The sequence below is a fragment of the Pristiophorus japonicus genome, chromosome 3 (genome assembly GCF_044704955.1).
Source record: "Pristiophorus japonicus isolate sPriJap1 chromosome 3, sPriJap1.hap1, whole genome shotgun sequence".
Lineage (NCBI taxonomy): Eukaryota > Metazoa > Chordata > Chondrichthyes > Pristiophoridae > Pristiophorus > Pristiophorus japonicus.
The window spans coordinates 78,304,299-78,318,575 of record NC_091979.1 but is presented as its reverse complement, the minus strand read 5'-3'; the positions used below and the strand labels follow the sequence as shown (position 1 = coordinate 78,318,575).

At 41.6% G+C, this 14,277-nt stretch overlaps 1 protein-coding gene across 4 annotated transcripts in view; it reads right to left on the bottom strand.

The window, feature by feature from the left end:
* Positions 1 to 14,277, bottom strand: part of cfap221 (cilia and flagella associated protein 221) — a 431,960-nt gene that overhangs the window by 85,165 nt on the left and 332,518 nt on the right. For all 4 annotated transcript variants that reach the window (XM_070874512.1, XM_070874515.1, XM_070874508.1 and 1 more), the window contains exons 15-17: positions 13,799 to 13,895; positions 2,624 to 2,754; positions 1,640 to 1,720 (exon numbers count right to left, since the gene is read on the bottom strand). In XM_070874512.1, the coding sequence (XP_070730613.1) occupies positions 1,640 to 1,720; positions 2,624 to 2,754; positions 13,799 to 13,895 (309 nt within the window). The remainder of the gene's footprint in view (positions 1 to 1,639; positions 1,721 to 2,623; positions 2,755 to 13,798; positions 13,896 to 14,277) is intronic.

Genomic DNA, 14,277 nt, shown 5'->3' with positions numbered 1-14,277 from the left:
TCTCTGTTTTAAATGGGCATCCCCTTATTCTAAGATCATGCCCTCTAGTTCGAGTCTCCCCCATCAGTGGAAACATCCTCTCTGTATCCACCTTGGCAAGCCCCCTCATAATCTTATGTGTTTCGATAAGATCACCTCTCATTCTTCTGAATTCCAATGAGTAGAGGCCCAACCTACTCAACCTTTCCTCATAAGTCAACCCCCTCATCCCCGGAATCAACCTAGTGAATCTTCTCTGAACTGCCCCCAAAGCAAGCTTATCCTTTCGTAAAAATGAAAACCAAAACTGCACGCAGTATTCCAGGTGTGACCTCACCAATACCTTGTATAGCTGTAGCAAGACTTCCCTGCTGTTATACTCCATCCCCTTTGCAATAAAGGCCAAGATACCATTGGCCTTCCTGATCACTTGCTGTACCTGCATACTATCCTTTTGTGTTTCATGCACAAGTATCCCCAGGTCCCGCAGTACTGCGGCACTTTGCAACCTTTCTCTATTTAAATAATAACTTGCTCTTTGATTTTTTTTCTGCCAAAGTGCATGACCTCACACTTCCCAACATTATACTCCATCTGCCAAATTTTTGCCCACTCACTTAGCCTGTCTATGTCCTTTTGCAGATTTGTTGTGTCCTCCTCACACATTGCTTTTCCTCCCATCTTTGTATCATCAGCAAACTTGGCTACATTACACTCAGTCCCTTCTTCCAAGTCGTTAGTATAGATTGTAAATAGTTGGGGTCCCAGCACTAATCCTGCGGCACCCCACTAGTTACTGTTTGCCAACCAGAGAATGAACCATTTATCCCGACTCTCTGTTTTCTATTAGTTAGCCAATCCTCTATCCATGCTAATATATTACCCCCAACCCCATGAACTGTTATCTTGTGCAGTAACCTTTTATGTGGCACTTTGTCAAATGCCTTCTGAAAGTTCGTTACATCCTCAAAGAACTCCAGCAAATTTGTCAAACATGACTTCCCCTTCATAAATCCATGCTGACTCTGTCTGACTGAATTTTGCTTATCCAAATGTCCTGTTACTGCTTCTTTAATAATGGACTTCAACATTTTCCCAACCACAGATGTTAGGCTAACTGGTCTATAGTTTCCTGCTTTTTGTCTGCCTCCCCTTTTTTAAATAGGGACGAACATTTGCAGTTTTCCAATGGCTATCCACTGAAGACGTGGTTCATGACACCCTTGAGGACGCTAAGTACTGAGGCCGAGGAATGTTATAAAGAGAGCCACATCTCCACCAGCAGAAAATCGGGGTTCAGGCCTCTGCCTTTGAGTACCAATCATTTACAGTTTGGAACAGTACTCAGACCTTTCTATTTCACCTTCCACACTAGCAACCTTCAAATGAGTTGCGTGCAAAGCTGCTTTAAATATCAGCACTGGAAACGAGTCATCGATGACGTCATCAGAGCCTTTCCATTTATTCGGGCCGGGAAATGCGCATGACTGCTTTAAGTGACGCCATTAAGTTAAAGTTGCCCTGAAGAATGCGCTGAGCAGAACATCGCATTCTCAACCCACTACGTGGCCCGCACACACCCAACCCGACTCCAAGATAAAAATTCCGGCCTATACATCATAGAATCATAGAATAAGAACTGTAACTTAAAATACATAACCTTTAGATTGAAGAATGGTACTAGTTGATTGATTACTACTTCTGAAGGTTTGACAGACACAGGTCCAAGTGCAGCAGCAGCCTAAAAAATTGAAATGTTTATTAATTAGACATGGTGTGCTAGTTTGAAATCCTGTTCCATTTCTAATGGAGATTTTATATTGTTATACTGGGTAATTCTAAACTGAACCCTGTCAGCAATGATGTTTTGGGATTATTCCAGCTATGATACTGAGACATTAAGCTGCAAGAAATTGTGCGTGCTTTTTTTATTGTGAGCAAATAAGTCCTTAAAATTAAAAAATTGTATTAGATACTGAGAACATAAAATATCTCTATTTATCCAGAATATTTGTCAAATGTCAATCTTTAATTTATATTTAAATATAGAACATCCTGTAGGTTAATATATATATGCTTACACTAGACAAAAAATATCCAAGCAACAGCAACATACAGAACAAATAGTGACAGTAATATAATGACAAATGCAGCACTCCAAAAATTATCCTTTTTGCCCTTGTTTCTGCCCCCGCCCCCACTCCCGCTTAGAAAATGGGCACAGGGTTTTTCTGGATGAATGAGTTTCAGTGGGCCAAATGACCTTCTCCATCTATTTCTGTCTTGTCATCTTGAACCCAATTCCACTGTTTCTCACCATTTGTCTTGCCTTTTATTTACTGGACATTTGCTTACTGTATCCTACCCAAACCAATATAGACTAACTATAAAACATATGAACTGCTGATTTTATACTACATGTTGCAATTATCCTCTACACTACTGTCAATAAACAAGATATTTGTTATGAGAAATACTTTGTTCACCTATATAGTCAATATAAATGCATTAGCAGAACTGCTTTGTTGTTGTTTTAACTAAATGATGAATATAAAAATTAATTATTGCATATATTTGAAACTTGAATTGATTCTCATTAAATATAAATAATTCAAATTTCCAACACATTTTATATTTTACTTACTAATTCATCACTCCATTCAGGGGTGACATAATAAGGAAGCGTAAAAGGCAGAATGTTTCCTATTGCAGGATTCACATTGCATTCTTCCTCAATTTCCTGAACTGTCCAGTCAATGGAAACCCTGCTGTTCTCTGCCAAGGAAGGAAAGAGGAAAAATAACTGATAACAGTTTAGTACAGAAAAGTGCACAGAAATTGATTTTTTGGTCAAAGTTGATCCATAGGGCCCAAAGTTCCGTTTCGGCCCAATAATGGAGAGAGGATAGATATGCAGACAGGGACTAGAATTTGGGGCAAGGATTTGTTTTCATCAGATTCCTTCCCGTTTGAAATCCTGTCTTACATTTCAATGGGGGAGAATCGTCAGCTCTCCCACACTATGTCAAAGGGGGAATTCCTGGAATATCCAGGGAATTTCATCCAGTTCGCCCTTACAAGGGTTCATGTAATTCTCACCAGCTGACAGCTGGAGGCAATTCTGTGGAGGCTGCAGGAAAGGCATCAGACATTGCCCAGACATAGACAAATAATCACTGAGGTGATTCATTACCTTAAAATTGACACCAAAAGGCTCACTTTCAAGTTGAAGTTATCTTCAACTTTTTAAATCTTCAATCCAGGAAGGACCCAATTAATCCCCAAATGGAGGCTGCTCCACTCTCTGCCAGCAGATTAGGACCGGCACGACTGATACATCCATTTCAAATGGGTATGATTTGGTGGCCATTACTGAAACGTGGTTGCAGGATGGCCAAGACTGGAAATTAAACATGCAGGGGTATCTGACAATTCGGAAAGATAGACAAGAGGGGAAGGGAGGTGGGGTAGCTCTGTTAATGAAGGATGATATCTGAGCAGTTGTGAGAGACGATATTGGCTCTAATGAACAAAATGTTGAATCATTGTGGGTGGAGATTAGAGATAGTAAGGGGAAAAAGTCACTGGTGGGCGTAGTTTATAGGCCCCCAAATAATAACTTCATGGTGGGGCAAACAATAATCAGGGGAATAATGGAGGCAGGAGAAAAAGGAACGGCAGTAATCATGGGACGATTTTAACCTACATATAACTTCCGCCATCAATTTAATACCCTGGGATGCATTTCATCAGGACCAGGGGACTTGTCTACCTTGAGTCCCATTAGCCTGTCCAGCACTACCACCCTAGTGATAGTGATTGTCTCAAGGTCCTCCCTTCCCACATTCCTGTGACCAGCAATTTTTGGCATGGCTTTTGTGTCTTCCACTGTGAAGACCGAAGCAAAATAATTGTTTAAAGTCTCAGCCACTTCCATATTTCCCATTATTAAATCCCCCTTCTCATCTTCTAAGGGACCAACATTGACTTGAGTCACTCGTTTCCGTTATATATATCTGTAAAAGCTTTTACTATCTGTTTTTATGTTTTGCGCAAGTTTACCTTCGTAATCTATCTTTCCTTTCTTTATTGCTTTTTCAGTCATTCTTTGCTGTTGGAGTTCAGAAGGATGAGGGGTGATCTTATAGAAACATTTAAAATCATGAAAGGGATAGACAAGATAGAGGCAGAGAGGTTGTTTCGACTGGTAAGGGAGACTAGAACTAGGGGGCACAGCCTCAAAATACGGAGGAGCCAATTTAAAACTGAGTTGAGAAAGAATTTCTTCTCCAAGAGGGTTGTGAATCTATGGAATTCTCTGCCCAAGGAAGCAGTTGAGGCTAGCTCATTGAATGTTTTCAAGTCAAAGATAGATAAATTTTTAACTAATAAGGGAATTAAGGGTTACGGGGAGAGGGCGGGTAAGTGGAGCTGAGTCCACGAGCAGATCAGCCATGATCTTATTGAATGGCGGAGCAGGCTTGAGGGGCTAGATGGCCTACTCCTGTTCCTAATTCTTATGTTCTTATGACCGCATAGAAACGTTTAAAATTCTGATGGGTTTAGACAGGTTAGATGCAGGAAGAATGTTCCCAATGTTGGGGAAGTCCAGAACCAGGGGAAACAGTCTAAGGATAAGGGGTAAGCCATTTAGGACCGAGATGAGGAGAAACTTCTTCACCCAGAGAGTGGTGAACCTGTGGAATTCTCTACCACAGAAAGTTGTTGAGGCCAATTCACTAAATATATTCAAAAAGGAATTAGATGAAGGCCTTACTACTTGGGGGATCAAGGGGTATGGCGAGAAAGCAGGAATGGGGTACTGAAGTTGCATGTTCAGCCATGAACTTATTGAATGGCGGTGCAGGCTAGAAGGGCCGAATGGCCTACTCCTGCACCTATTTTCTATGTTTCTATGTTTCATTAAAAGGCATGACGGTGGATAGGGAGTGGCTAATATTTAAGGAATGAATGCATGAATTGCAACAGTTATACATTCCTTTCTGGCGTAAAAACACAAAAGGAAAAGTGGAACAATCATGGCTAACAAAAGAAATTAAGGACAGTTTTCGATGCAAAGAGGAGTTATACAAAGTTGCCAGAAAAAGTAGCAAGCCTGAGGATTGGGTGCAGTTTAGAATTCAGCAAAAAAGGACCAAGAGATTGATTAAGAGGGGAAAAATAGAGTATGAGAGTAAACTTGCAAGGAACATAAAAACCGACTGCAAAAGTTTCTACAAGTACGTAAAAAGAAAAAGATTCGTGAAGACAAATGTAGGTCCTTTACAGACAGATACGGGAGAATTTGTAATGGGGAACAAGGAAATGGCAAAACAATCAAATAAATACTTCGGTTCTGTCTTCACGGAAGAGGACACAAAACATCCCAGAAATGCTCGGGAACCAAGGGTTTAGTGAGCAAGAGGAATTAATGGAAATTATTATTAGTAAGAAAATAGTGCTGGAGAAACTAATGGAACTGAAGGCCGATAAATCCCCAGGGCCTGATGATCTGCATCCCAGAGTATTAAAAGAGGTAGCCATGGAAATAGTAGATGCATTGGTTGTCATCTTCTAAAATTCTATAGATTATGGAACAGTTCCTGGAGATTGGAGGGTGGCAAATGTAACCCCACTATTTAAAAAAGGAGGGAGAGAGAAAACAAGGAACGACAGACCGGTTAGCCTAACATCAGTAGTAGGGAAAATGCTGGAGTCTATTATCAAGGAAAACGCTGGAGTCTATTATAAAGGATGTGATAACGGCACACTTAGATAATATCAACGGGATTAAACAAGTCAACATGGATTTATGAATGAAAAATCATGTTTGACAAAGCTACTGGAGTTTTTTGTGGATGTAACTGATAAAATAGATAAGGGAGAACCATTGGATGTAGTATATTTGGATTTTCAGAAGGCCTTTAATAAAGTCCCACATAAGAGATTAGTGTGCAAAACTAAAGCACATAGGATTGGGGGTAATGTATTGGCATGGATTGAAAATTGGTTAACTGATAGGAAACAAAGAGTAGGAATAAATGGGTCTTTTTTGGGGTGGCAAGCAGTGACTAGTGGGGTACCACAGGGATCAGTGCTTGGGCCCCAACTAGTCACAGTATATATAAATGATTTGGATAAGGGAACCAAATGTAATATTTCCATGTTTGCTGACGACACAAAACTAGGTGGGATTGTGAGTTGTAAGGAGGATGCAAAGACACTGCAAGGCGATTTAGATAGGTTGAGTGATAGGGCAAACACATGGCAGTTGCAGTATAACATGGATAAAAGTAAAGTTATCCATTTTGGTAGGAAAAACATCAGGACAAAGTATTATTGAAATGGTGATGGCTTGGGAAATGTCGATGTACAGAGGGACCTGGGTGTCCTTATACACCAGTCATTGAAAGCAAACATGCAGGTGCAGCAAGCAGTTAGGAAGGCAAATGGTATATTGGCCTTCATTGCAAGAGGATTTGAGTACAGGAGCAAGGATGTCTTACTACAATTATATCGGGCTTTGGTGAGACCGCACCTGGAGTATTGTGTGCAGTTTTGGTCTCCTTACCTAAGAAAGGATATACTTGTCATAGAGGGAGTGCAGCGAAGGTTCACCAGACTGATTCCTGGGATGGCAGGACTTTTGTATGAGGAGAGATTGGGCCGACTAGGCCTGTATTCACTAGAGTTTAGAAGACTGAGAGGGGATCTCATTGATACGTATAAAATTCTGACTGGGTTGGATAGACTGGATGCGGGGAGGATAATTCCCCTGGCTGGGAAATCTAGAACAAGGGGTCACAATCTCAGGATATGGGAAGGACCAAGATGAGGAGAATTTTTTTTACTTAGAGGATGGTGAACCTGTGGAATTCTCTACCACAGAAGGCTGTGGAGGCCAAGTCACTGAATATATTGAAGAGGGAGATAGATAGATTTCTAGAAAGAAAAGTCATCAAGGGGTATGGGGAAAAAGCGGGAATATGGTGTTGAGATAAAGGATCAGCCATGATCATATTGAATGGCGGTGCAGACTCGAAGGGCCAAATGGCCTACTACTGCTCCTATTTTCTATGTTTCTGTGTTTCTATGCCTCTGCCATTTTCCTGTTCCTCATTATTAATTCCCCAGTTTCATCCTTCCTCATTATTAATTCCCCAGTCTCATCCTCTCGGGGACTAACATTTACTTTAGTCATTCTTTTCCTTTTTATGTACCTATAGAAACTCTTACTATCTGTTTTTATATTTCATGCTAGTTTACTTTCATAATCTATATTCCCTCTCTCTATCATTTTTTTAGTTGTTCTTTGCTGGTTTTTAAAAGTTTCTCAATCCTCTGGGCTCCCAGTCTTGGCCACATTGTATGCCCTTGTTTTCAATTTGATACCATCCCTTATTTCGTTAGTTAGCCACGGATGGTTATCCCTTCTCTTACAGTCTTTCCTTCTCATTGGAATATATTTTTGTTTCACGTTATAAAATATTTAATAGAAACATAGAAAATAGGTGCAGGAGTAGGCCATTCGGCCCTTCGAGCCTGCACCGCCATTCAATGAGTTCATGGTTGAACATACAACTTCAGTACCCCATTCCTGCTTTCTCGCCATACCCCTTGATCTCCCTAGTAGTAAGGACTACATCTAACTCCTTTTTGAATATATTTAGTGAATTGGCCTCAACAACTTTCTGTGGTAGAGAATTCCACAGGTTCACCATTCTTTGGGTGAAGAAGTTTCTCCTCATCTCAGTCCTAAATGGCTTAGCCCTTATCCTTAGACTGTGACCCCTGGTTCTGGACTTACCCAACATTGGGAACATTCTTCCTGCATCTAACTTGTCTAAACCCCTCAGAATTTTAAACGTTTCTATGAGATCCCCTCTCATTCTTCTGAACTCCAGTGAATACAAACGCAGTTGATCAAGTCTTTCTTGATATGTCAGTCCCGCCATCCCGGAAATCAGTCTGGTGAACCTTCGCTGCACTCCCTCAATAGCAAGAATGTCCTTCCTCAAGTTAGGAGACCAAAACTGTACACAATACTCCAGGTGTGGCCTCACCAAGGCCCTGTACAACTGTAGTAACACCTCCCTGCCCCTGTACTTAAATCCCCTCGCTATGAAGGCCAACATGCCATTTGCTTGCTTAACCGCCTGCTGTACCTGCATGCCAACCTTCAATGACTGATGTTCCATGGCACCTAGGTCTCGTTGCACCTCCCCTCTTCCTAATCTGTCACCATTCAGATAATAGTCTGTCTCTCTGTTTTTACCACCAAAGTGGATAACCTCACATTTATCCACATTATACTTCATCTGCCATGCATTTGCCCACTCACCTAACCTATCCAAGTCACTCTGCAGCTTCATAGCATCCTCCTCGCAGCTCACACTGCCACCCAACTTAGTGTCATCCGCAAATTTGGAGATACTACATTTAATCCCCTCGTCTAAATCATTATAATGTACAATGTAAACAGCTGGGGCCCCAGCACAGAACCTTGCGGTACCCCACTAGTCACTGCCTGCCATTCTGAAAAGTACCCATTTACTCCTACTCTTTGCTTCCTGTCTGCCAACCAGTTCTCAATCCACGTCAGCACACGACCCCTAATCCCATGTGCTTTAACTTTGCACATTAATCTCTTGTGTGGGGCCTTGTCGAAAGCCTTCTGAAAGTCCAAATACACCACATCAACTGGTTCTCCCTTGTCCACTCTACTGGAAACATCCTCAAAAAATTCCAGAAGATTTGTCAAGCATGATTTCCCTTTCACAAATCCATGCTGACTTGGACCTATCATGTCACCTCTTTCCAAATGCGCTGCGTTGACATCCTTAATAATTGATTCCATCATTTTACCCACTACTGATGTCAGGCTGACCGGTCTATAATTCCCTGTTTTCTCTCTCCCTCCCTTTTTAAAAAGTGGGGTTACATTGGCTACCCTCCACTCCATAGGAACTGATCCAGAGTCTATGGAATGTTGGAAAATGACTGTCAATGCATCGCTATTTCCAAGGCCACCTTCTTAAGTACTCTGGGATGCAGTCCATCATGCCCTGGGGATTTATCGGCCTTCAATCCCATCAATTTCCCCAACACAATTTCCCGACTAATAAGGATTTCCCTTAGTTCCTCCTTCTTACTAGACCCTCTGACCCCTTTTATATCCAGAAGGTTGTTTGTGTCCTCCTTAGTGAATACCGAACCAAAGTTCAATTGGTCTGCCATTTCTTTGTTCCCAGTTATGACTTCCCCTGATTCTGACTGCAGGGGACCTACGTTTGTCTTTACTAACCTTTTTCTCTTTACATATCGATAGAAGCTTTTGCAATCTGTCTTAATGTTCCCTGCAAGCTTCCTCTCGTACTTTATTTTCCCTGCCCTAATCAAACCCTTTGTCCTCCTCTGCTGAGTTCTAAATTTCTCCCAGTCCCCAGGTTCGCTGCTAATTCTGGCCAATTTGTATGCCACTTCCTTGGCTTTAATACTATCCCTGATTTCCCTTGATAGCCACGGTTGAGCCACCTTCCCTTTTTTATTTTTACGCCATACAGGGATGTACAATTGTTGTAGTTCATCCATGCGGTCTCTAAGTGTCTGCCATTGCCCATCCACAGTCAACCCCTTAAGTATCATTCGCCAATCTATCCTAGCCAATTCACGCCTCATATCTTCAAAGTTACCCTTCTTTAAGTTCTGGACCATGGTCTCTGAATTAACTGTTTCATTCTCCATCCTAATGCAGAATTCCACCATATTATGGTCACTCTTCCCCAAGGGGCCTCGCACGAGATTGCTAATTAATCCTCTCTCATTACACAACACCCAGTCTAAGATGGCCTCCCCCCGAGTTGGTTCCTCGACATATTGGTCTAGAAAACCATCCGTTATGCACTCCAGGAAATCCTCCTCCTTAAATGTCTGCCACTGCTCATCAACCGTCCCATACTTTAATCTATTTTCCCAGTCCACTTTAGCCAACTCTGCCTTCATACCTTTGTAGCCTCCTTTATTTAAGCTTAGGACACTGGTTTGAGATCCAACTTTCTCATCCTCCAACTGAATTTGAAATTCAACCATGTTATGGTCACTCATTCCTAGATGATCCTTTACTAGGAGATCATTTATTAATCCTGTCTCATTACACAGTACCAGATCTAAGATAGCCTGCTCACTGGTTCATTCCACAACATACTGTTCAAGGAGACTATCCCGATACACTCTATAAACTCTTCCTCAAGGCTACCCTGGCTAATTTGCTTTGTCCAATCAATATGAAGGTTAAAATCGCCTATGATTATTGCCGTTCCTTTTTTGCAAGCCTCCATTATTTCTTGATTTATACTCCGTCCAACAGTGTAGCTCCTGTTAGGGGGCCTGTGGTCTACGATTAACAGCGACTTTTTCCCCTTATTATTCCTTATCTCCACCCAAACTGATTCAACATCTTGATCTTCTGAGCCAATATTGTTTCTCACCAATGCACTGGACTCATCCTTTATTAACAGAGCTACCCCACCTCCTTTTCCATTCTATCTGTCCTTCTGAATTGTCAAATACCCCTGAATATTTAGTTCCCAATCCTGGTCACTTTGCAACCACGTCTCTGTAATGGCTATCAGATCATACCCATTTGTATCTATTTGTGCCGTCAACTCATCTATTTTGTTACGAATGCTGTGTGGATTCAGATAAAGAGCTTTAAAAATATTTTTTTACCATTTTTTCCTACTTTAACCCCACTTTCTGATTCACCTTTATGCTATACATTCTGTCCCTTCCTGGCATGCTCTGGTTTTCATTTCCTCCAGTGCTACCCTGCTCTATTGTCTTCTTCTTATTCTTTGACTTTTAAAATTTTTGCTCAGCTGAATCTTCCCCCTGACTAATTAATTTAAAGCCCTCTCTACAGCCCCAGTTATTTGATTTGTCAGGGCCCGAGTCCCAGTACGGTCTTAGTGGAGACCGTACGAACGGAACAGCTCCCTCTTACCCCAGTACTGGTGCCAGTGTCCCACGAACCAAAACCCATTTCTCCCACACCAGTCTTTGAACCACATGAAGAGGAGATCCCCGACTGGAATCGCTGGATGGCGCAGGAGCAAAAGGTTTGTGCGGATCCTTTTTATTATTTTCAGGTGAGTGCCCGCAGGAAGCCCAGAACTGGGATTTTAAGCACATAATGTTATATACATGCCAACCTGAAGTCCTAGTTGGGACAACTTTTGCTATTTTACGAAGATTCTGTCTCGATAAGATTCAATCATGCATGATATGTCTTTTCTTTTAAATGCCGATTTATTCAAAAAAATCAGTTAATAATTGTGTCAGAGGTATAATTTGTGAACAAAATTTATAAATAATGCAAGGCACTTAGTTTCTATTTTTTTTTTAATTCATTAACAGAAAGTGCTATTAGTACCACTTCTATGGCACTCTGAGAAAAATCCCAGCAACCCTAATAGCCTGTCTCTAAAAATGGGCTAAAATATCTTCAATAAAGTAAAGAGCTTATTATTTATTAGTCATATTGAACCAATTGTAGCAATGTATGAAAGTACAAAAAAGCACAATTTGAATTCAGATGTGACCCTCATTAAAATAAATGTAATGTTTGTAGTACATGGCCAAGATATGTGTAATTTTTGAAGGGTTGGTTGCTGATTCTCTTTTCATAGGAAGAGTACACATCAAAAGGAGGATAAAATCCAGTTTATATACACATGATAGCTGTACACTATTTAGAAAAGGTTTATTTGAAGGCTGGTGCATCTGTTGTGGCATAATTCTGATGAGTCTGTACAAGGCCAGCATTTATTGTCCATCCCTAATTGCCCTTCAGAAGATGGCGGTGAGTCGCTTTCTTGAATAGTTGCAGTCCCTGTGGTGAAGGTATACCCACAGTGCTCTTAGGGAAGGATTTCCAGGATTTTGATCCAGTGATGATGAAGAAACAGTGATATATTTCCATGTCAGGATGGTGTATGACTTGGAGGGAACTTGGTGGTGATAGTATTCCCGTGTGCCTGCTACCCTTGTTCTTCCAGGTGGTAGAGATAGTGGCTTTGGGAGGTGTTTGGCATGTTGTTGCAATGCATCTTGTAGATGGTACACACTGCAGCCACGGTGTGCCGGTGGTGGAGAGAGTGATTGTTTAAGGTGGTAGATGGGGTGCCAATCAAATGGGCTGCTTTGTCCTGGATGGTGTCGAACTTCTTGAGTGTTGTTGGAGTTGCACTTATTCAGGCAAGTGGAGAGTATTCCATCACACTCCTGACTTGTGCCTTGTAGATGGTGGACAAGCTTTGGGGAGTCAAGAGGTGTGTCAATAGCCACAGAATATCCAGTTTCTGACCTGCTCTTGTAGCCAAGGTACAAGAAAAAATGATGATGATGATGACTTATGTGGCTGGTCTAGTTAAGTATTTGGCCAATGCTGACCCCAGGATGTTAATGGGTTTGGATTCGTCAATGGTAATGCCATTGAATGTTAATGCGTGGGTTGCTTAGACTCTGTCTTATGGATATAGTCATTGTCTGGCATTTGTGTGGTGTGAATGTTACTTATCAGCCCAAGCCTGAATGTTGTCCAGGTCTTACTGCACACAAGCACAGACTGCTTCATTATTTGAGGAGTTGCGAATAGAACTGAACACTGTGCAGTCATCAGTGAACATCCCCACATCTGACCTTATGATGGAGGGATGGTTATTGATGAAGCTGCTGAAGATGGTCGGGCCGAGGATACTACCCTGAGAAACTCATGTCGCTATGTCCTGGGGCTGAGATGACTGACCTCCAACAACCACAAGCATCTTCCTTTTTGCTAGGGATGACTCCAGCCAGTAGGGAGTTTTCTTGGATTCCCAAGAAAATTTTATTAGGGCTCCTTGATGCCTTACTCGATCAAATGCTGCATTGATTGTCAAGGGCAGTCACTTTCAACTCATCTCTGGAATTCAGCTCTTTTGTCCATGTTTGGACCAAGGTTGTAATGAGATCTGGAGTCAAGTGGTCCTGGCGTAACCCAAACTGAGCATCGGTGAGCAGATTATTGGTGAATAAGCATTGCTTGAAGATGGTTGCAAACGCTTCAGCTGTGTCTTTTGCACTGACGTGTTGGGGTCTGCCATCATTGAGGATGGGGATATTCATGCAGGCTCCTCCTCCCACCATTTAATTGTCCACCACCATTCACGACTGGATGTAGCAAGAATGCAGAACTTTGATCTGATCTGTTGGGTGTGGGATCACTTAGCTCTGTCTATGGCATGCTGCTTCCAGTGTTTAATATGCATTTAGTCCTGTGTTAGAGCTTCACCAGGTTGGTACCTCATTTTTAGATATGGCTGCTCCTGGCATGCTCTTCTAGACTCTTCATTGAATCAGGGTTGGTCCCCTGGCTTGATGGTAATGGTAGAGTGAGGGATATACCAGGCTATGAGGTTACAGATTTTGGTGGAATACAATTCTGCTGCTACTGATAGCCCACAGCGCTTCATGGGTGCCCAGTTTTGCACTGCTAGGTCTGTTACGAATCTATTTAGCATGATGGTAGTGCCACACAACACAATGGAATGTATCTTCAGTGTGAAGACAGGACTTAGTTTCCACAGTCATGGACAGATGCATCTGTGACAGGTAGATTGGTTAGAATGAGTTCAAGCAGGTTTTTCCCACATGTTGGTTCTCTCACCGCCTGCCGCAAGCAGGTGAAAGCATAAAATATTAGTCGATTAAGTATATAGTTACCTGGTATATATTGTACTAAAATTGTTTATAGAATTCTAAAAATATACCAAAAGCTTACCTTTTAAACTGATCATATTTTCTGTTTGTGCTTTGAGGTTTTCAGCAATTTTTTGCAACAAAATCAACCAATTGTTTACCCGACGTTGTATGATAACCTAAGATTAAAAGAAACAAGAGCCAATAAAGGTTGGCAGAAGTGCATGATGCGTTGGAGATATTGAAGGCAATGACAAATAATTCACATAGAAACGTAGAAACATAGAAAATAGGTGCAGGAGTAGGCCATTCGGCCCTTCTAGACTGCACCGCCATTCAATGAGTTCATGGCTGAACATGCAACTTCAGTACCCCATTCCTGCTTTCTCGCCATACCCCTTGATCCCCTTAGTAGTAAGGACTTCAAATCTAACTCCTTTTTGAATATATTTAGTGAATTGGCCTCAACAACTTTCTGTGGTAGAGAATTCCATAGCTTCACCACTCTCTGGGTGAAGAAGTTTATCTTCATCTCGGTCCTAAATGGCTTACCCCTTATCC